This window comes from Lactuca saligna, chromosome 2 (assembly GCF_052625555.1).
Source record: "Lactuca saligna cultivar CGN05327 chromosome 2, ASM5262555v1, whole genome shotgun sequence".
Classification (NCBI taxonomy): Eukaryota; Viridiplantae; Streptophyta; class Magnoliopsida; order Asterales; family Asteraceae; genus Lactuca; species Lactuca saligna.
Window position 1 is genome coordinate 132,834,947 of NC_136418.1, and position 23,295 is coordinate 132,858,241.

The following is a 23,295-nucleotide window of genomic DNA, read 5'->3' on the forward strand; positions in this document are numbered from 1 at the left end:
CACACACACACTTTTATCCATCTTATTATACATATATTAGGTTATGTATGATTCAAACATATAAACCACACCAAACACACATCAAGCACACACATAACCCTAAACTAAAGCTTATTTCTTATTTTAAACACTCACACTCAACCAAACTTATAAGACAAATTGGGTTATGTTTTAACATTAAAAACTTAGAAGATTGACGTTTGTTGGGCCGAGATGGATTTGAACCAACATAGACTTTCCATAATCAACTTCCTTTGGTTTCCTAGACGAAATTGACAAATACATTTCAACTTTGATAAAATACATCAAATGAAGCTGCCACCAAGCATAGAGAGAAGTTTGACAAATCCATTTCACGTTTAATAAAATGCTACTCCTATAGTCTTGATGCACTCAAATGGAGTTGAATTTCATATTCTCCATGAAAGAAAAAGGTCGCAACCAATATACACTTATCACAAACATTAATGATTTTTAATTTTATAAGTACATGCACTTATGCCACACCAATTAATATATATTTTTTTCATAAAGATACATTTTTCTTCACGACACATCATCATAAATGCTCTAAATACATAAAGACAAAAACACAGTTACAACTTGATAAGTTTGACATGATATCCTAGTTTAGCTTAGCATAAAAGAGGCAACACCCTACGGACAACACTTTGACTAAAATACCCCTCGGTTATCCGTACACTTCCCTTATTCGAATCAACAAAACAAACATAAACTGGTGAAAGAAACAGTTAGACCCTTTGACTTATAAAATTGTCAATGAAACCCCTCCGATCTTTGAAACATAAAAATCAAGGACACTTGGGTTTGCCTTCCTTAGTCTTCCAGTTGTTGTAGCAAGCACATGCCTGTTTGTTGCCATAAACACCTTTTGGTACACACAAGCATTTCGCACAACACTTTTGACAGAAGAACATGCATGGCTTCTTGTGTGATGTTGCAGAGCATCGATATATACATTTGGGTTTACAATCTGTACAACGAATCCAATAAAAAAATCAACATTTTAGATCAAAAACAAAACTTCTGTTCAAAGTATTCACAAACTGAATTTGAATATGTTGATAATGCAGTACCTCTAGGACGAAGCTTCTTGTATCCCTGTAAAAATGAAAATCCAAAAGTTAGGTTAGATATAAGAAAGCTTAAACTCATCATTTCGTTACAAAATTTGATCCAGAAAAGTACAACAAATGTGTTCTTTAAGTTCATGCAAATCAAAATCATGTAATCTTAGAATGAATTTCAGCATTATGCAGACAAAATTCATCATCGTTAATGCATTTGAAGACTACTGGGTATGCTAGATCGACGGAAAACGGAGCTAATTCGACCTGGTTTTAGTTTATACAGAATGGAAGTTACCTGAGCAAAATCGGCGAATGCGATCAAGAGAATAAACGATAGGACCAAAAGCAGAGCAGTGTACGGACGTCCTCCTGCCATTTTGTCTCTCTCACTCACTGAAAAAAAATGGAAATCTGATGATATGTGAGTGAGAAAGAACAGATAGAATGCGATAGAATGTAGATTGTGAAGAAGAATTGCAGTGGGAAGGTTATTATTTATAGGGAGCAGGGGATGTGTTTTTCTTGGAGAATGGGGGTTGGTTCCTAGCTCAGATTCACACACAGTAGATCGTGTTTGTGTGTGTGTGTGTGAGAGAGAGAGAGAGAGAGAGAGAGAGAGAGAGAGAGAGAACAGCGGTGGTGGTGGCCTGGTGGAAGCGGCGGGGTGGTGGTCGATGCGGAGGTTAAGGCGTGAACAGGGGATGCAGCCACTTCCGTCCTCCGGATCGTGAGATCGAAGGAAATTAAATTTACCGGATAAAATGCCGCGTTTCAGGAACTAAGGCGCCATCATTTTGTGTCCCTTTCATACTTAATTTATTATTATATTATTTTTGGCTGTTGAAGAATATTTATTACTTTGAGGCTTTGGGCAATAACGAGATATGTCTACAAAGTAAATGCAAGAAAATAATAAGGATTAATTACAAAAAATATCAAAATAGGAGGTGTCTTTGTAGTTAGTTGATATATTTGTTCAACATTTGTAACAGATGATCACGTATAGAGCTGTAAACGAACTGAACGTTCGACGAACCGTTCGGCGGGAAGTTCGTTTATTTAATAAATTAACGAACATGAACAAAAATTATCGTTCGTTTAGTTAAATAAATGAAATGAACAATGATCTCGTTCGTTCATTTATGTTCGTGAACGTTCGTTTATTATATTTGTTTACGTTCGTTTATGTTAGTTCATTTAAATTTATTTATATTCATCTATATTCAATTATTTTTTATTATATTGTTATATTATATGTTCTTTTATGTTCATATATGTTCAATTGTGTTTTTTTTTTATCTTTGTTCGTTTATGTTTGTTCGTTTATGTTCGTTTAGCATGTTCACGAACATAATGAACGAACATGAACAAAGTAATTTGTTAAACGAACGAACATGAACAAGAAAATCTTGTTCGTTTATCTGTTCGTGTTCGTTTGTTGTTCGGCTAACTTAAACGAACGAACATGAACAAGACCTTGTTCGTGTTCGTTCGGTTCGTTTACAGCCCTAATCACGTATATTGCGAATGTTGTTTTCATGATCTCTGAAATGGAAATCAACGGTTATCAACTAAGGTATCAAACTTAGGGTGAGCAATTGGTCTAGTTGGGTCGGATTGAATCGAACCAAGACCATTTATCATATAGTGGGTCGGACATTGGTTCTCAAGACTTCTGCTAATTTTGTGCAACTTTGTGATAGAATGACCATTCTAAGGGATACATTCCTACATATAGGTTGCCCTCCCACACTTAAGGTATTGTGTTACACGTTAAATGTTTGGATTTAGCGTTGTTGTCAAGCATCTTATTCACTACTAAAAAAAAGTGTGGATATTTTGCTCGAAAGCTTGATGAAAAAGTGTAAGCAAAAAACATATTTTAGGAAAAAGGTCCAGGTAGCTTAGTTGGTTACAACTAATGAATGAAAAAAAAATGTGTGTGATGATTTAGATTGAGAAAATTCGAGTAATAACCAAAAAAAAGTGGGTGGTTTTAAGAAAAATAACCAAGGAAAAACACATTTTGTATATACATCAAGTTTGAAGCTTTAAGTATAAAATGGACCCTAGGAGGCCAAATCTATGGTTTTGACACGTTAAGACCCATTATAATCGAGTGTATAGTTTTGGACATAGAGGGACTCAACGAGTCATTCTTGGGACTCGACGAGTCAGGGTGCATTTTCCACAAAATCCTTCTGTTTTTGCACCAATTGTTAAGATCGAAGGTTTCCCCAGTTGTTTAGGTTCACTAGGTGTTGGATTAGTGTCTAAGTCCATAACTATTTTGGTATGTACTTGACCCGATGGTGCATGGTCCTTTTGGGTTGCCTTCACCAAAGCAACTTGATTGGAGAAATGAATAAAGAGAGAGAGGATAATATGATTTATTAATATGTTATAAGAATAATATATTAAAGGAGAAATCATATTTGTTTAATTAATATTGGTCAATAATTAATTAAGAATTAGTTTTGTGATCAAATGTAATTAATTAAACTAGAGGGGCTGATTTGTAATTATGTGATAGTTACAAAATAAGGTAAGGATTATCTTATTTATATGGTGGACGAATTTAAGGTTGGTAAGGATTCAAGGATTATCTTATTGGTTGCTTAATGGATAATCAACTAGATAAGGATAATGACTGAAACCCTATCTCTACACCTATATAAACACCCCTAGGGTCATGAATTCGGGGATCCCTTCCCAAGAGGTCCTAGATACGAATTCTAACCTCTCACTTCTTTCTTTATACCTTCTCCACTTGCTTATGGTGTTTGTGAGCCATTAGAGGAGTGACACTTGTGACTCTAAGCATTCCAAAGTCAATCCAAGGTGGAATTGGGATTGTTATTGCTACATAACAATCAAGGTAACACTATAAACTTATTCTCATGTTAATATGATTATATGTATGCTAGAATTAGGGTTTATAGTCTTGGATTCAAAGCATGTACAATAGAGAAACCTAGATCCAAGCATTAGGGTTTGTATGAGCACATAGGATGTCTTATGACCAAAACCCATCAGTGGTATCAGAGCCTTGATTGGTTTCTATTGTATTGATGCATATTTGATCGTAATAAGCACTGAAAATCGATTTTTTGAGTTTTGAAGGTTTGACTCGCCGAGTCACTTGGTGAACTCGCCGAGTCAGCTGGACTCGACGAGTCCAAGCCCAGACTCGACGAGTCAAAGTGTCTGACAGCTCGTTTTCGCGATTTTCTTCCTGTTTTGGTTTTGGATAATTACCATAAACTTGTTTTTGTGATAAAATCCGAATTTTTTCATTATTATGTGATTATCCTTACCTAAATAGAAGATAATTGTCAAAATTTAGATAATCACTTGTTTTATTAGATAAAGTTTGATTATTTGTAATTTAGATTTGAATTATCTTGTGAAATAGTTTCAATTTATCCCTTTAGGTTTTATAGTTTAAATTTGAACCCCAAAAGTTTTGTTGTTTTGAAATTTAAATAGTTAAAACCCTAATGTTTGAAATATTTCAAAAACTTTCCCTCAAGTTTTGGAATTTAAAAGTTGATTAAAAGGTTTAATTAGAAATGTTAAATTCTAAAACTCTAGTAATGTTTTGAAAAGTTCAAATCACACCCTTATGGTTTTATTAATTAATTAAGGAGTATAATTAAAAGAGGTTTAATAAATCCATAAAAGTTTAGGTTAACCTTTTAATTGAATTAAAAGTGTAATTGTTAAAGTTAACCATATAGTATTTTAAAAGTATAAAATACACCCTATACTATATATAACATTAAAGGTATAACATTATATATATGTATGAGTAAAAGTCAGTCTTACCGTTAGTAGGCCTCATTCACGAAGCTGGTCTATAAGGGGTGTTTAAGGAAATTGCCTATAAAATGGCGATTGAATGGGTATCCACTCTTACCCACCGCACTCTTGACTAGTGGAGGGTCGTTAGCCGAACGGGTAGGATAGGACGAAACCTTCCATTATAAGTATAATGAAATACAAAGTAACTAAATGTTTATCAAATTCCCAATCTTAGTTACTTAGGCAAAAGTGAATTGATGCAATTCCATGAAATTACACTTTGTGCCCTTGCGAAGACGTTAGTGGAGCGTGTGTGGTTTACCGGCACACTAAATGGTTCTAAGCAAAGGTAGCAAAGGGTGACTCAATGTTTGTCATAGTTCGGTGGAGCGTGTGTGGTTTACCGGCACATCGAATAGGTGATTGTAACATGTGAGGGCACCATGTAGTTTGCATGGTTATTCACACCCGCTTTGTGATCCTCGGCATCCCAGTCACAAACAAGAGGGGCATATCGAGATTTAAACATGCCATTGAAATGTTCAATGAATCTCAAAGGATCTAGGAGTTTTCATAGATTTAAAACTTAAATTCCTTTTCGTTTTTCATGGTGGAAACTAGTGAATCGTCATTCACTTACCTTCAAATGTTCTGCAATTTGGGTTACGGCATCCCTCTCCCGAGTTGTAGGATATTGTGTTGGATCCTAGCCTTGGAATTTCATTTGGATGATTTACCAAGGACTCAATCAATCAACTAACTTGAATTCATTTTTCTCCCGATGTCAAAGTTCGACAACTATGGTCTTCTCAAATCCCGTGGAACAAGCATTCCACATGAAGATGATATTCCACGATTCGATCGAGGAACAAGAAATCATGCTTCACTTCCTCCTCCTCCTCCAATTATTCTCCCTAACCCACAAGTTCAAAGGCTTGAAAAGTTCAAGATCACTCAAGCCCTTTTGGCAAGTGAACATAAAGAAGGCAAGTCGGTGTGTGCACACGTCTTAGGGATGAAGTCACACATTGATAGATTAAGAATGATGGGATCCGTTGTCGGTGAAGCGATGGCTGTTGATTGGGTTCTTCAGTCACTTCCTAACTCGTATAGTGAGTTCGTAAGAGAGTACTATATGATGAACCACGACGTGACACTTATAGATCTTACCTACACGCTTATTGCTGCTGAATCAACAATGGTTTGGCGCAATAGAAAAGCAAAGTTGATTGGTGAATCTGCCTTCAAGACCTCTATGGATATAGACAATGGCAATGAAAGACATGCAATGATCAAAAAGTTTGATCATAAGAGAAAGGCGATGTCTGAAGTAGTTCCATGTGTTGTTCCAAAGGAGTCAATTTGCTTTTATTACCAAGAGAAGGGGCATTGGAGACGAAGTTGCCCTACTTACCTAAGAGATCTAAGAGATGGGAGAGTCGAAAGTATGACTACGCTTTAGGTAAGAATCCACTATCTAACTCCATTAAGTTCCTATTCATTGATTCTTAATACATGATGTGATAAGATTGCATTTGAATGTTTTGAAGGATCGGTGAAAAGAAAGGAAGCTTGATAAGAGAGCAAGATGAATCTAATCACAAGAGATGGATCTTGATCTCATGGACTTGAAGATTGGATTTTGAGCTTAGATAGTTATGATAGAGTTGTTAGAAATTTTCTTTTTACATAGTTTTCAATAGATTTTGCATTGTAAGGACAAATGTTTTTCCGCTGCTTTTATAAATAAAATAAATTTTGTTTGACTTATTTATTTGTTTACTTCCTTGCAATGAAATCGTTATGAAAATTGATGTTTGCATATTTCTACAACGAATGGATATGATTCTTAGTTACGGAAATGTCAAGAATTTACCAAATAGGGAGAGTTTCTCATCGCCCAAGTTTCAATTGGACAGAAACTTGGAATCACGCAACTAGGTTGTACGATGAATGAGAAATTTCATATTTGGAAATTAGACTAATTCATTGACAAAGTGTCAAGTGAAGGACTAGGAGATCGAGTACACACAGTTGTGTGTTGATCGAGTTTACCATAAGAGTAACAAAGATATTCATCATGATTTACTAAAGGCTTAGTAAATATGATTACACTTACAAGATTAAGTGTAATTTTGAATTGATTAAAGGGTTTAGATCAATAGCAAAACGAATAAGAAGAATCAAGTAGGCAGAGAGATAAAATTTTCTCCATTCTAAGAAGAAGGGAGAGTACCTTTTATGCTTTATGATAGGTCTTAATGATTGAGAACCATATCTCAATTGATCCTCTAAGTGAGTCTTGGTACAATTGTATGTCCAAGAAGAGGAATCAAAGATTGAAGAAATGGTCAAATCAAGAAGTCAATCATACTTCGTTCCAAAACAAGTCTTAAAGTCAAGATTGTGACATTGAGTGAATAGTATTAAGAAGGTTTATAACATTCATCAATTGTGGAAAGTTGTGATGTCGTGGATAAGACAGAGACCAACTAAGACCAATTTATGAAGTGTTTTGATAAAAGCTACACTAACTCTTGAATATTTGGTTGTCAATAAATGTTTATTGACAAGAGAATCTCATATGTCATGGAGTCAGTGGGAGTCTTAATGGTCTTGAAAGGCTTCAAGAACAAATAAACCTTATTGATTATCACTAGCACACGAGTTGAGGTTTACAACCTAGCGTGTTGACATTATTTTGTTTCTGTGCCAATCCAATCGAGTTAATTATGCATGTGAGTCCTATGAGTTTTCATTTGAATGCATAAAAGGCAAGGACCTTGATCAATGGAAAGTACATTGATAGGAAAAGGTGAGCTGTTTAACTACTTGGAAGACGTGGTGGGCAGTTGTGCTACCATAAGGCAAGAAATCAAGATTAAGAAAGTTCGATCCATATGAGTTTGAATTTATCGTAAAACTTTGGTTTTAACAAATTCACATGGATAGAACACATACACCGTTTAAATCTAAGTGTCATAAGATTTCCTCCTTCATGAAAATGATTGTGAGAAAATGCTTTCACTAAGAAAGATTTTAAAAGATAGTGATTGTAAAATTGCATTCTCGAATTCGATCATGGTTACGGCATCCCTTTCCATAATTTGAATTGTGAGGTTTGGCAATTAGTCTTAATTGTTAAGACACACATATGAACTATCTAAGGCAAAAGTGTATAAGTTCAAGAAGCCTTGATAAAAGATTATCAAAGCACTAAGTATTAGAAACATGAACTTAAGAAATTCAATAAGTATTGTTTTTCTGAAAGTTAAGATGTTTATGAATACATGTCGAAGCTAGTGGGAGCATAAGTGTTATGTTTTATAATAATCATCATGATAGTGGGAGCATAAATGTTATGATTGTATGATTATTAAGGCACGTATTGCATAGTTGGCAATATTAATTATAGAAAACAAGAGTCATACTTTGCAAAGTTGTAAGAGTTGAAAGGTTGTTTTACTATAATTAAGGGAGAGAATATTATGCTTCATTTCAAATCTAAAGGATTAGGTTGCGAAATGTTAATAAATTTAGTCAAAGGTACATAGTGTGTTCTTAAAATTTCGATTGTGATTACGGCATTCCTCTTCGCAATTCGAATTTTGAGAACATAGCAAATAAAACATTATGCGTCGTGTCCCATACGCTTCGGGTATAGGATCGATTGCAAATGCTTTAATGTTTGACCATTCTAAAATTTTCCAAATGTATAGTGCATTTAGAGGGAAAAGGGACTAGAATTGGTTTTGACTAAAATAATTAAACAACTATCAAAGGACAATCCAAAGTTCGACGAGGATTGGTCGCTTGTGAGTAGTTGGAAGTATAGTATTGGAAATTATGGAAGTGTTTCCATATTGGATGGACAATATCGACATCATTACGAATAGATAAGATTCTATTAAGAATGAGTTGTCATATGGAAAATATGGAAATGTGTCCATGTTGGGAAGTAAATATTGAAAATCTATGTCTAGATTAGAAACTTTTATGCAAAAGGATGTTCAAAGGAATGTACTTTGAGTGAGAGACATCATATCTAAGGAATTGTCTTGAAACAATCTCCGATAGAGGAATTTGTAATATCATTGGCAATAGTCTTTGAGACTTTGGTGCAGTAACATTACAAAAGGATCGTTGCATAAAGTATTAGAATCTAGTATATTCTATAAGTAACAAGAATTTGATATTCTTACACTTAAGAAAATGGATTTGGAGTTGTAAAATGAGAATGATTGGAAATGTGTTCAATTTGTCTATTTCACAAAAGTAAGAACCATAGGTAAACATTGTGTGCATGCTAGGAGCATGGGACAAGTGTTGGAATTCAAATGCGAAGTTGATTACCCGAAACGACAAATAATGAGTAATCGATATGGTGATAAATAAAACGTGTTTTGTTTATACTCAAAGGTTTGAGGCCATATGGGATTAGTATTATTCTTGTGTTTCACCTTGCATGTTTTGACTTCCAGAATAATTGAGTTTATTAAGAATAATCGAATTATTCAAACGGGCCACAGTCGTTCATATGTTGGAAGTAGATATGAATGAAGATTGTCGTGAATTGGTGTGTGGATTGTCTAAAAGAGTATTAGACATAAGCAAATGTTTGCTGCAACGTTCATGAGTGCTTACGAATATGATTTGAGCATTGGATTAAACCCACGCTCACTTGGATCACTCCATGAATTGTATTACGAGTGATTGGTGAGACGATAACATCTTATATTCTTGAAACCGAGATGTGTGAGTTGTATCTTGCGAATCGGTTGCACATTGATAATATGTAAACGCACCAGTAACTTGGTGTTATAAAACATATTGTTGTGTGTAATTCGGTGAGTGAGTGCAAGCAAGCATTGTATCAAAGTTTATCCGTTCCTTTTATCCAAAGTAGGATAAAAGTGATATCTTTGGGCCCCTCGATGGTTTAGTGATGACATACGTAAATGCTCGGCCGGGCTAGGACTAATTTGATTTGTTCAGTTAGTCTGTCGTCATAAATCGGAAATCGAGATATAGTACAAAGAGAATGATTAGAAATCATATCTCATACGATATCTAGAATGGAGGAATATATGATCCCTTATCTAAGGACACGCGTATCTGATATGATCAGAGTTGACAGCGGCTTTGGAAAGCTACGATTGCAGATCAGGATCTGAAGTCATACGCAGAATAGTTGTTAGACTTATCCAAGTGGGAGACTGTTGGATTAGTGTCTAAGTCCATAACTATTTTGGTATGTACTTGACCCGATGGTGCATGGTCCTTTTGGGTTGCCTTCACCAAAGCAACTTGATTGGAGAAATGAATAAAGAGAGAGAGGATAATATGATTTATTAATATGTTATAAGAATAATATATTAAAGGAGAAATCATATTTGTTTAATTAATATTGGTCAATAATTAATTAAGAATTAGTTTTGTGATCAAATGTAATTAATTAAACTAGAGGGGCTGATTTGTAATTATGTGATAGTTACAAAATAAGGTAAGGATTATCTTATTTATATGGTGGACGAATTTAAGGTTGGAAAGCCTTAGAATTCGAGTATGATAAGGATTCAAGGATTATCTTATTGGTTGCTTAATGGATAATCAACTAGATAAGGATAATGACTGAAACCCTATCTCTACACCTATATAAACACCCCTAGGGTCATGAATTCGGGGATCCCTTCCCAAGAGGTCCTAGATACGAATTCTAACCTCTCACTTCTTTCTTTATACCTTCTCCACTTGCTTATGGTGTTTGTGAGCCATTAGAGGAGTGACACTTGTGACTCTAAGCATTCCAAAGTCAATCCAAGGTGGAATTGGGATTGTTATTGCTACATAACAATCAAGGTAACACTATAAACTTATTCTCATGTTAATATGATTATATGTATGCTAGAATTAGGGTTTATAGTCTTGGATTCAAAGCATGTACAATAGAGAAACCTAGATCCAAGCATTAGGGTTTGTATGAGCACATAGGATGTCTTATGACCAAAACCCATCAGTGGTATCAGAGCCTTGATTGGTTTCTATTGTATTGATGCATATTTGATCGTAATAAGCACTGAAAATCGATTTTTTGAGTTTTGAAGGTTTGACTCGCCGAGTCACTTGGTGAACTCGCCGAGTCAGCTGGACTCGACGAGTCCAAGCCCAGACTCGACGAGTCAAAGTGTCTGACAGCTCGTTTTCGCGATTTTCTTCCTGTTTTGGTTTTGGATAATTACCATAAACTTGTTTTTGTGATAAAATCCGAATTTTTTCATTATTATGTGATTATCCTTACCTAAATAGAAGATAATTGTCAAAATTTAGATAATCACTTGTTTTATTAGATAAAGTTTGATTATTTGTAATTTAGATTTGAATTATCTTGTGAAATAGTTTCAATTTATCCCTTTAGGTTTTATAGTTTAAATTTGAACCCCAAAAGTTTTGTTGTTTTGAAATTTAAATAGTTAAAACCCTAATGTTTGAAATATTTCAAAAACTTTCCCTCAAGTTTTGGAATTTAAAAGTTGATTAAAAGGTTTAATTAGAAATGTTAAATTCTAAAACTCTAGTAATGTTTTGAAAAGTTCAAATCACACCCTTATGGTTTTATTAATTAATTAAGGAGTATAATTAAAAGAGGTTTAATAAATCCATAAAAGTTTAGGTTAACCTTTTAATTGAATTAAAAGTGTAATTGTTAAAGTTAACCATATAGTATTTTAAAAGTATAAAATACACCCTATACTATATATAACATTAAAGGTATAACATTATATATATGTATGAGTAAAAGTCAGTCTTACCGTTAGTAGGCCTCATTCACGAAGCTGGTCTATAAGGGGTGTTTAAGGAAATTGCCTATAAAATGGCGATTGAATGGGTATCCACTCTTACCCACCGCACTCTTGACTAGTGGAGGGTCGTTAGCCGAACGGGTAGGATAGGACGAAACCTTCCATTATAAGTATAATGAAATACAAAGTAACTAAATGTTTATCAAATTCCCAATCTTAGTTACTTAGGCAAAAGTGAATTGATGCAATTCCATGAAATTACACTTTGTGCCCTTGCGAAGACGTTAGTGGAGCGTGTGTGGTTTACCGGCACACTAAATGGTTCTAAGCAAAGGTAGCAAAGGGTGACTCAATGTTTGTCATAGTTCGGTGGAGCGTGTGTGGTTTACCGGCACATCGAATAGGTGATTGTAACATGTGAGGGCACCATGTAGTTTGCATGGTTATTCACACCCGCTTTGTGATCCTCGGCATCCCAGTCACAAACAAGAGGGGCATATCGAGATTTAAACATGCCATTGAAATGTTCAATGAATCTCAAAGGATCTAGGAGTTTTCATAGATTTAAAACTTAAATTCCTTTTCGTTTTTCATGGTGGAAACTAGTGAATCGTCATTCACTTACCTTCAAATGTTCTGCAATTTGGGTTACGGCATCCCTCTCCCGAGTTGTAGGATATTGTGTTGGATCCTAGCCTTGGAATTTCATTTGGATGATTTACCAAGGACTCAATCAATCAACTAACTTGAATTCATTTTTCTCCCGATGTCAAAGTTCGACAACTATGGTCTTCTCAAATCCCGTGGAACAAGCATTCCACATGAAGATGATATTCCACGATTCGATCGAGGAACAAGAAATCATGCTTCACTTCCTCCTCCTCCTCCAATTATTCTCCCTAACCCACAAGTTCAAAGGCTTGAAAAGTTCAAGATCACTCAAGCCCTTTTGGCAAGTGAACATAAAGAAGGCAAGTCGGTGTGTGCACACGTCTTAGGGATGAAGTCACACATTGATAGATTAAGAATGATGGGATCCGTTGTCGGTGAAGCGATGGCTGTTGATTGGGTTCTTCAGTCACTTCCTAACTCGTATAGTGAGTTCGTAAGAGAGTACTATATGATGAACCACGACGTGACACTTATAGATCTTACCTACACGCTTATTGCTGCTGAATCAACAATGGTTTGGCGCAATAGAAAAGCAAAGTTGATTGGTGAATCTGCCTTCAAGACCTCTATGGATATAGACAATGGCAATGAAAGACATGCAATGATCAAAAAGTTTGATCATAAGAGAAAGGCGATGTCTGAAGTAGTTCCATGTGTTGTTCCAAAGGAGTCAATTTGCTTTTATTACCAAGAGAAGGGGCATTGGAGACGAAGTTGCCCTACTTACCTAAGAGATCTAAGAGATGGGAGAGTCGAAAGTATGACTACGCTTTAGGTAAGAATCCACTATCTAACTCCATTAAGTTCCTATTCATTGATTCTTAATACATGATGTGATAAGATTGCATTTGAATGTTTTGAAGGATCGGTGAAAAGAAAGGAAGCTTGATAAGAGAGCAAGATGAATCTAATCACAAGAGATGGATCTTGATCTCATGGACTTGAAGATTGGATTTTGAGCTTAGATAGTTATGATAGAGTTGTTAGAAATTTTCTTTTTACATAGTTTTCAATAGATTTTGCATTGTAAGGACAAATGTTTTTCCGCTGCTTTTATAAATAAAATAAATTTTGTTTGACTTATTTATTTGTTTACTTCCTTGCAATGAAATCGTTATGAAAATTGATGTTTGCATATTTCTACAACGAATGGATATGATTCTTAGTTACGGAAATGTCAAGAATTTACCAAATAGGGAGAGTTTCTCATCGCCCAAGTTTCAATTGGACAGAAACTTGGAATCACGCAACTAGGTTGTACGATGAATGAGAAATTTCATATTTGGAAATTAGACTAATTCATTGACAAAGTGTCAAGTGAAGGACTAGGAGATCGAGTACACACAGTTGTGTGTTGATCGAGTTTACCATAAGAGTAACAAAGATATTCATCATGATTTACTAAAGGCTTAGTAAATATGATTACATTTACAAGATTAAGTGTAATTTTGAATTGATTAAAGGGTTTAGATCAATAGCAAAACGAATAAGAAGAATCAAGTAGGCAGAGAGATAAAATTTTCTCCATTCTAAGAAGAAGGGAGAGTACCTTTTATGCTTTATGATAGGTCTTAATGATTGAGAACCATATCTTAATTGATCCTCTAAGTGAGTCTTGGTACAATTGTATGTCCAAGAAGAGGAATCAAAGATTGAAGAAATGGTCAAATCAAGAAGTCAATCATACTTCGTTCCAAAACAAGTCTTAAAGTCAAGATTGTGACATTGAGTGAATAATATTAAGAAGGTTTATAACATTCATCAATTGTGGAAAGTTGTGATGTCGTGGATAAGACAGAGACCAACTAAGACCAATTTATGAAGTGTTTTGATAAAAGCTACACTAACTCTTGAATATTTGGTTGTCAATAAATGTTTATTGACAAGAGAATCTCATATGTCATGGAGTCAGTGGGAGTCTTAATGGTCTTGAAAGGCTTCAAGAACAAATAAACCTTATTGATTATCACTAGCACACGAGTTGAGGTTTACAACCTAGCGTGTTGACATTATTTTGTTTCTGTGCCAATCCAATCGAGTTAATTATGCATGTGAGTCCTATGAGTTCTCATTTGAATGCATAAAAGGCAAGGACCTTGATCAATGGAAAGTACATTGATAGGAAAAGGTGAGCTGTTTAACTACTTGGAAGACGTGGTGGGCAGTTGTGCTACCATAAGGCAAGAAATCAAGATTAAGAAAGTTCGATCCATATGAGTTTGAATTTATCGTAAAACTTTGGTTTTAACAAATTCACATGGATAGAACACATACACCGTTTAAATCTAAGTGTCATAAGATTTCCTCCTTCATGAAAATGATTGTGAGAAAATGCTTTCACTAAGAAAGATTTTAAAAGATAGTGATTGTAAAATTGCATTCTCGAATTCGATCATGGTTACGGCATCCCTTTCCATAATTTGAATTGTGAGGTTTGGCAATTAGTCTTAATTGTTAAGACACACATATGAACTATCTAAGGCAAAAGTGTATAAGTTCAAGAAGCCTTGATAAAAGATTATCAAAGCACTAAGTATTAGAAACATGAACTTAAGAAATTCAATAAGTATTGTTTTTCTGAAAGTTAAGATGTTTATGAATACATGTCGAAGCTAGTGGGAGCATAAGTGTTATGTTTTATAATAATCATCATGATAGTGGGAGCATAAATGTTATGATTGTATGATTATTAAGGCACGTATTGCATAGTTGGCAATATTAATTATAGAAAACAAGAGTCATACTTTGCAAAGTTGTAAGAGTTGAAAGGTTGTTTTACTATAATTAAGGGAGAGAATATTATGCTTCATTTCAAATCTAAAGGATTAGGTTGCGAAATGTTAATAAATTTAGTCAAAGGTACATAGTGTGTTCTTAAAATTTCGATTGTGATTACGGCATTCCTCTTCGCAATTCGAATTTTGAGAACATAGCAAATAAAACATTATGCGTCGTGTCCCATACGCTTCGGGTATAGGATCGATTGCAAATGCTTTAATGTTTGACCATTCTAAAATTTTCCAAATGTATAGTGCATTTAGAGGGAAAAGGGACTAGAATTGGTTTTGACTAAAATAATTAAACAACTATCAAAGGACAATCCAAAGTTCGACGAGGATTGGTCGCTTGTGAGTAGTTGGAAGTATAGTATTGGAAATTATGGAAGTGTTTCCATATTGGATGGACAATATCGACATCATTACGAATAGATAAGATTCTATTAAGAATGAGTTGTCATATGGAAAATATGGAAATGTGTCCATGTTGGGAAGTAAATATTGAAAATCTATGTCTAGATTAGAAACTTTTATGCAAAAGGATGTTCAAAGGAATGTACTTTGAGTGAGAGACATCATATCTAAGGAATTGTCTTGAAACAATCTCCGATAGAGGAATTTGTAATATCATTGGCAATAGTCTTTGAGACTTTGGTGCAGTAACATTACAAAAGGATCGTTGCATAAAGTATTAGAATCTAGTATATTCTATAAGTAACAAGAATTTGATATTCTTACACTTAAGAAAATGGATTTGGAGTTGTAAAATGAGAATGATTGGAAATGTGTTCAATTTGTCTATTTCACAAAAGTAAGAACCATAGGTAAACATTGTGTGCATGCTAGGAGCATGGGACAAGTGTTGGAATTCAAATGCGAAGTTGATTACCCGAAACGACAAATAATGAGTAATCGATATGGTGATAAATAAAACGTGTTTTGTTTATACTCAAAGGTTTGAGGCCATATGGGATTAGTATTATTCTTGTGTTTCACCTTGCATGTTTTGACTTCCAGAATAATTGAGTTTATTAAGAATAATCGAATTATTCAAACGGGCCACAGTCGTTCATATGTTGGAAGTAGATATGAATGAAGATTGTCGTGAATTGGTGTGTGGATTGTCTAAAAGAGTATTAGACATAAGCAAATGTTTGCTGCAACGTTCATGAGTGCTTACGAATATGATTTGAGCATTGGATTAAACCCACGCTCACTTGGATCACTCCATGAATTGTATTACGAGTGATTGGTGAGACGATAACATCTTATATTCTTGAAACCGAGATGTGTGAGTTGTATCTTGCGAATCGGTTGCACATTGATAATATGTAAACGCACCAGTAACTTGGTGTTATAAAACATATTGTTGTGTGTAATTTGGTGAGTGAGTGCAAGCAAGCATTGTATCAAAGTTTATCCGTTCCTTTTATCCAAAGTAGGATAAAAGTGATATCTTTGGGCCCCTCGATGGTTTAGTGATGACATACGTAAATGCTCGGCCGGGCTAGGACTAATTTGATTTGTTCAGTTAGTCTGTCGTCATAAATCGGAAATCGAGATATAGTACAAAGAGAATGATTAGAAATCATATCTCATACGATATCTAGAATGGAGGAATATATGATCCCTTATCTAAGGACACGCGTATCTGATATGATCAGAGTTGACAGCGGCTTTGGAAAGCTACGATTGCAGATCAGGATCTGAAGTCATACGCAGAATAGTTGTTAGACTTATCCAAGTGGGAGACTGTTGGATTAGTGTCTAAGTCCATAACTATTTTGGTATGTACTTGACCCGATGGTGCATGGTCCTTTTGGGTTGCCTTCACCAAAGCAACTTGATTGGAGAAATGAATAAAGAGAGAGAGGATAATATGATTTATTAATATGTTATAAGAATAATATATTAAAGGAGAAATCATATTTGTTTAATTAATATTGGTCAATAATTAATTAAGAATTAGTTTTGTGATCAAATGTAATTAATTAAACTAGAGGGGCTGATTTGTAATTATGTGATAGTTACAAAATAAGGTAAGGATTATCTTATTTATATGGTGGACGAATTTAAGGTTGGAAAGCCTTAGAATTCGAGTATGATAAGGATTCAAGGATTATCTTATTGGTTGCTTAATGGATAATCAACTAGATAAGGATAATGACTGAAACCCTATCTCTACACCTATATAAACACCCCTAGGGTCATGAATTCGGGGATCCCTTCCCAAGAGGTCCTAGATACGAATTCTAACCTCTCACTTCTTTCTTTATACCTTCTCCACTTGCTTATGGTGTTTGTGAGCCATTAGAGGAGTGACACTTGTGACTCTAAGCATTCCAAAGTCAATCCAAGGTGGAATTGGGATTGTTATTGCTACATAACAATCAAGGTAACACTATAAACTTATTCTCATGTTAATATGATTATATGTATGCTAGAATTAGGGTTTATAGTCTTGGATTCAAAGCATGTACAATAGAGAAACCTAGATCCAAGCATTAGGGTTTGTATGAGCACATAGGATGTCTTATGACCAAAACCCATCACTAGGGACCTGAAAATCATAGGACTCGGTGAGTGGATGAATAGACTCGGCGAGTTCAAGGCAATACCCCATCCACATGAAGACGAATTCGGCGAGTTCAAAGGGAACTTGGCGAGTCATAGACTGAACATCTTCTTATGGATGAAGATGAACTCGGTAAGTTCAAGGACGAACTTGGTGAGTCGGTTGAAGATTGTCCGATGTGTTGTTGAAGGTGAACTCGTCAAGCTCTTGCTAGACTCAATGAGTAAGGACGGGATTATGGCATTTTGTGGATATGGGGACTTGACAAGTTGAGTGGCTCACTCGGCGAGTTGAGTCAACCAAATGTTGACTTTGACCAAAAGTTAACTTTGGGCATAGATTTGACTTTGACTTGGACTGAGTGACCCTTGTAAGGGTTACGAGTATGAGTCGATAACGTAGAAGAGTTGTCGTCTAGGGATTGAGGAGGTGGGGAGAGTCAATTTCCACATTGAGATCAATGCAGACACTACACGACTTCGAGGTGAGTTTCCTTCTAGTAGGGGTAGGTCTATGGCCACAATGTCGGCCCACAAGTGAGAGTGTTGGATAGATGATTGTCATTGTGATAATTATCTAGGATTGATATGTGATTTGCTTACTGTGCTTGATATGATTAATGTGCTTGATATGATTTTTTTGCTAAATGTGTGTTAGCAGTAGTAGGGTTGAAATAGTCCCCGGTTACCGGTTGAAAGATACCGAAGGGGAGGTTAGCTCCCAGTTACTGGTTGAAAGATACCGAAGGGGAGGTTAGTTCCCAGTTACCGGTTGAAAGATACCAATGGGGAGTCCAGCTCCCGGCTATGCCTGACGATTACCGGTTGAAAGATACCGAGGATTATGCATTATTTGGTATGGGTATGATGGGGGAACTCACTAAGCTTTGTGCTTACGGTTTTTAGTTTTGGTTTCAGGTACCTCTTCATCTAAGGGGAAGGAGCCGGCGGTGTAGTAGCGCATCACACATTTGCACATGATTTCCGCATTTGAGAAACCTGGGATTTGCACTTTGTATTATACTATTTGTAGGAATATTTTTGAAACTTATGACTTATGATTTTGTGGTAAAAGGAATTGTAATGTTGTTTTCGATGAATATTTTTATAAGTAATATATATTTAATCAAAAGTTTTTTGGTCCCGACTTTGGGGTGTTACATTTAATATTGACACTTTTTCAAACCACTTGTATTCCCAGGAAAGTTAGCAGACAGGTACCCTGCCAGGCGTTGCGAAGACGGAGCATAGTAATATTACGTCTTATCTTTTGCTATAGTTTTGATGTAAATCAGGCAATGTATTGAACACAATGTAAATTACATATTATCAATACAATGGTTGTTGTTGCTTTGATTACTATTATACAATTGTTGTGATATTGTACATGATGTCATCCACCTCTGAACGTTTCCTCCGTTCCGGTGTAGGGGTGCGATAGTACTTGAGTTCCAAAGCACTCCATAACTCTCTAGGATCTTTGACCATCGCATAAAGATCATAGATCCGATTAGACTGTGAGTTCTTGATGTGACCCACACATAATTCCTCATACTCTCCATGTAGAGCCCTTTACTTTTACAAATCATAGATCATCATTGGATCCACAGTTTTCCCTGCATCAGGAATTGGATCAACAAGAATTTGGGTCAGTTTTGGGTCCAAAAAGTAGACGAGGTTCAACACATGAAGCATGAACTACTTCTTGTCGGCCTAGCGGGTGTAGTTCTGAGCATCGAATTGCTCAATCTCGACATACTCTTGGTTCATGTAGTGGAGACTAGCAGCTGGGATTTGGGTGTGTAACACCCATAAAATTCATGCCAAATTTAAACTTTTAAAAACATCTCAAATACTAAGAGTTATTATAAATTTGTTTTCAAAATAGTTTCATATCAGAGTATCACAGAAATCCAAATCAAAATATGAGGAAGTGTACGGTCACGCCTTCGCCTTCCTACGATCACCAGGAGTACCTGAAACAAAATCAACAACTGTAAGCTCGAAGCTTAGTGAGTTTCCCCCAAAATACCAACATCATGAAATTATAATCATATCATATAAAAAACAGAACAACCATGCATCTCGAGTCTACAGTGTTATTGGTCCGCCCGCACCGGGTATTCAGTCCACCTGGTCCACTCTCTGAGTCTACAATATGACTGGACCGCCCGCACCGGGCCTTCGGTCTATCTGGCCCACTCTCCGAGCCTCGACACATCTGGACCACCCTCTTTGGGCCTTCGGCCTATCCGGACCGCTCGTCGGGCCTTCGGCCTGACTATGTGCCCTCTTGGGCCTGCATTCTATCCGGTCCGCCCTGGGTATGTTGGCCTACAACATGAAGCAGGACCCGCCTCAACCTAACCCCCATACAAATCAAACAATCATGTGCACATAAATATCATACGCTAGCATGTATGTAACAAATAATCATATTGATCTAACAGATCACTAACACATCAACCATCCTACAACCAGGATACTGACCTAACCGGTCACTAACATAACATCATCCTATATACCAGGATACTGACCTAAACCAAGTCACTAACATAATACCACCCTAAATACCAGGATACAGATCTAGCAGATCGATAAACATATCAAGTGAATACCCGGATACAAATCCGACAAAGGGCCGACCTTGGTACCTTAGACCATGTTGATATAGTGAGGATAACTCACCTCGCAATGCCGATCTGAATTGAAGTATCGACTACCAAAGTGCTGTCTCACCGAAAATCCCGAACTATCCAAAATAACGCATGCTGAGTCAACATATGGGCTATCAATCCTGACTAAGGGCTCCATATAGTCCATTTTGTCTTTTTCTTTAATTTGGGCCAAGACCCAATACCAAAGCAAAACTGAACATTAGGTAGGCTTTCCAAGCCCACTAGTGTCCCACTAATGGCCCAATTTTATAAATTAGGCCCAATCCCTCTCATGTGCCTTAACCTAAGCCCAAACATCTTCTTGGACCACATTATCTGACTTCTAATGGCCCACCAAGGCCCAAGAACCAAAATCCCCTGCATGGCCCTAACCGAGGCCAAAAACTCGCAAGGCCCATGTCCGATGAGTATGTTGGGCGTACTCCTATGTACGCTAGACGTACTAGCTAAATGGTGAGTACGCTGGGTATACCCGCATTTACGCTTAGCGTACTCCCCTGTTAATTCAATTTCCCATTAAGTGCTTAACACTCCAATACAAAAGCTACAATCACATATCCAAGCCCTTTTCAACGTCTTAATACATAAAGTCACTGACTTGGTGACTTTGTATGACCTTAATAAGCCCAAACTCCAAAATAGCATTCCATTCGCATAGAATTGATCTTAACTTACGCATGAATCCAATAAGACATTCAAGATGGCAACTTTCTGCCTTATGGACTCATTTTGAACTGAGAGTGACAACTCTAAGTCCAGAAATCGGATTTGAACCAAAAAGTTCTATACTTGGGACCAAAATGACTTCAAAATCAAACCACACTAGATCTAAGCATTCTTGAGGAAAGTTATGAACTTTATACCTCCAAATAGTCTCAAATGATGATGATATTCCAGATCTATGAGCTCAAACTTCCCAAGTCCTTCCTTGTCAATTTCGTATTTCCTCTTCCAAGCTTAAAAATCAACAAGATGGGCTTCTCAAGGTTAAAATCACACAAGAATGAAGGGATGTGACGTTCTAAGTTTTTTCTGAGGTTGGGGAGGCTGATAAGGGGCTAGGGTTCAAGTCCTCATGTTCTTTATATAGCGCTTGACCCTAAAATTAGGGTTTAGTGTCACTGAGCGTACGTTGGGCGTACATCTCGTACGTTGGGCGTACGTCTCCAACACCCGCGACCATTTAACCTTCTACGCTGGGCGTACCCCAGCTTACGTTGGGCGTACTCACCCAGCTGCCACCTTTTCATGCATGGTCCTTTCTTGCCACTTCCTTCCAACCAAGGGCCCGAAATGACATAATTAAAATCCGAGGGATGAATTTGAATCTACTTGAAAAATGGGATGTTACAGGGTGTGTATTAGTTTGAAATTTATAAACACAAATTCTAAAAACCTTTAAGAATGTTAAATATCAGAACCAATTGATACATAATGAAACCGAAAAATAATACATACCTTTGCCTTTCCACGATCATCTGAGGTACTAGAAACATAACGCAAAACTATAAGCCCAAAGCTTAGTGAGTTCCCCCCTAAAGTACCAACACAACAAATAACACATATATAATAACATATTATGGGTCCAATCAACCATCGGGTTCGAATACCCCAGACCCCTCAATCATTAGGATGGAATGCCAACATACTATGGGTCCAATCAACCATCAAGATGCAATACCCCAAGCCCTTTAACCATCGGGTAGGAATGCCAACATACTATGGGTCCAATCATTATCGGGATGGAATACCCTAGGTCCTCAACCATTGAGTTGAAATGTCCCGGCATGTTGGCTTACGCACAAAGTAGTGAAGCCTCAGACACTAACCAAACATGTGCACATAATACAAATAAGCACATTATTAACCAACCATCAAACAAATAAACAGATCTTACAGATCACTAAGCACTGCATCATCCTATCTACCAGGATATCGATCTAACAGATAACTATAACATAACATCATCCTATCTACCAGGATGCCGATCTAACTTATCTCAGCAACACAAACCATGCATAACAGGATATCAATCCAAGGGTCGGCATTGGTGCCTTCGACCCGCAAGTATAGTGAGGAAAACTCACCTCACAAGCAGCACAAAACTGATTAGGCCCGACTCTGAATCTCACATCTCAACTCAAATGCCTAGAACCATCAAGTGACCAATTCCATCAAAACCCAATAATACCTAAAATACCCTTAAAAGTAAAACTTGGTCAGTCGTGGTCAAACTTAATCAAACATGGTCAACTCAAGGTCAAAAGCCATAAACCCACTGAGTCAACCCAGCCGAGTTACCGCGAAAATGGCTGAACCATGCGAGTACGCGGGGCGTACTCCTGAGGTACGCTCAACATTTGTAAGCCTCACATTGACTGCATTACGGGGACGTTGGCCGAGTATACAGGGCTACTCCCTCCTACGCGGGGTGTACCCTCATAGAGCCCAAAACTTCATTAAGTGCTTAATGGCTTAAGTACTTAAGCCCAAACTTCATATCCATGGTCCAAATGCGCCCCAGAGTCATGAAGTCTCGAAATTTATGAATTTAAACCTCCAAAAAGTCCTTAACACATGGTATTAATCCATTAAGACCATCTACAAGAAGCATGGAGCCAAACTAGCTAAAAGGACCTCATTTTTATGACTTAAAACCCTTCCTAGAGTTTGAAAGGACAACCCACAATGTCCAAAACCAAACATGTATAACAATGGGACTTTTGGGACAAGAATAACATCGTAAAGCTACCAAAATGAGATCCAAACAAACAAAGCATAAAGGTAGCAACTTTTTACCTTCTAGAGTATCCTAAGAAGGTGATGATCTAAGATCCATAAGCTTGCTTCAACTTCTAATCTCCTTGATGCAACTCTTTCTTCCTTAAGCACACAAAGA

The 23,295-nt window shown here is 36.4% G+C and overlaps 1 protein-coding gene across 1 annotated transcript; it reads right to left on the reverse strand.

The window, feature by feature from the left end:
- Positions 1–510: 510 nt before the first annotated feature.
- LOC145029100 (protein RSI-1-like) lies at positions 511–1,829 on the reverse strand. Its single transcript, XM_078977722.1, has 3 exons — positions 1,387–1,829; positions 1,098–1,122; positions 511–994 (listed from the first exon to the last, which is right to left on the reverse strand). The coding sequence occupies exons 1-3, from the start codon at positions 1,465–1,467 to the stop codon at positions 813–815; spliced, it is 288 nt and encodes a 95-aa protein (XP_078833848.1). The 5' UTR covers positions 1,468–1,829; the 3' UTR covers positions 511–812.
- Between the last annotated feature and the right edge of the window lie 21,466 nt (positions 1,830–23,295).

Bases quoted from the DNA above. Each gene is read 5' to 3' on its own strand.
- LOC145029100 (XM_078977722.1), bottom strand. From the start codon at position 1,467: ATGGCAGGAGGACGTCCGTACACTGCTCTGCTTTTGGTCCTATCGTTT. The intron at 1,123-1,386 runs GTAACTTCCATT...TCATTTTTACAG, and splicing joins CATTCGCCGATTTTGCTCAG to GGATACAAGAAGCTTCGTCC. The intron at 995-1,097 runs GTACTGCATTAT...TTCGTTGTACAG, and splicing joins CAAGAAGCTTCGTCCTAGAG to ATTGTAAACCCAAATGTATA.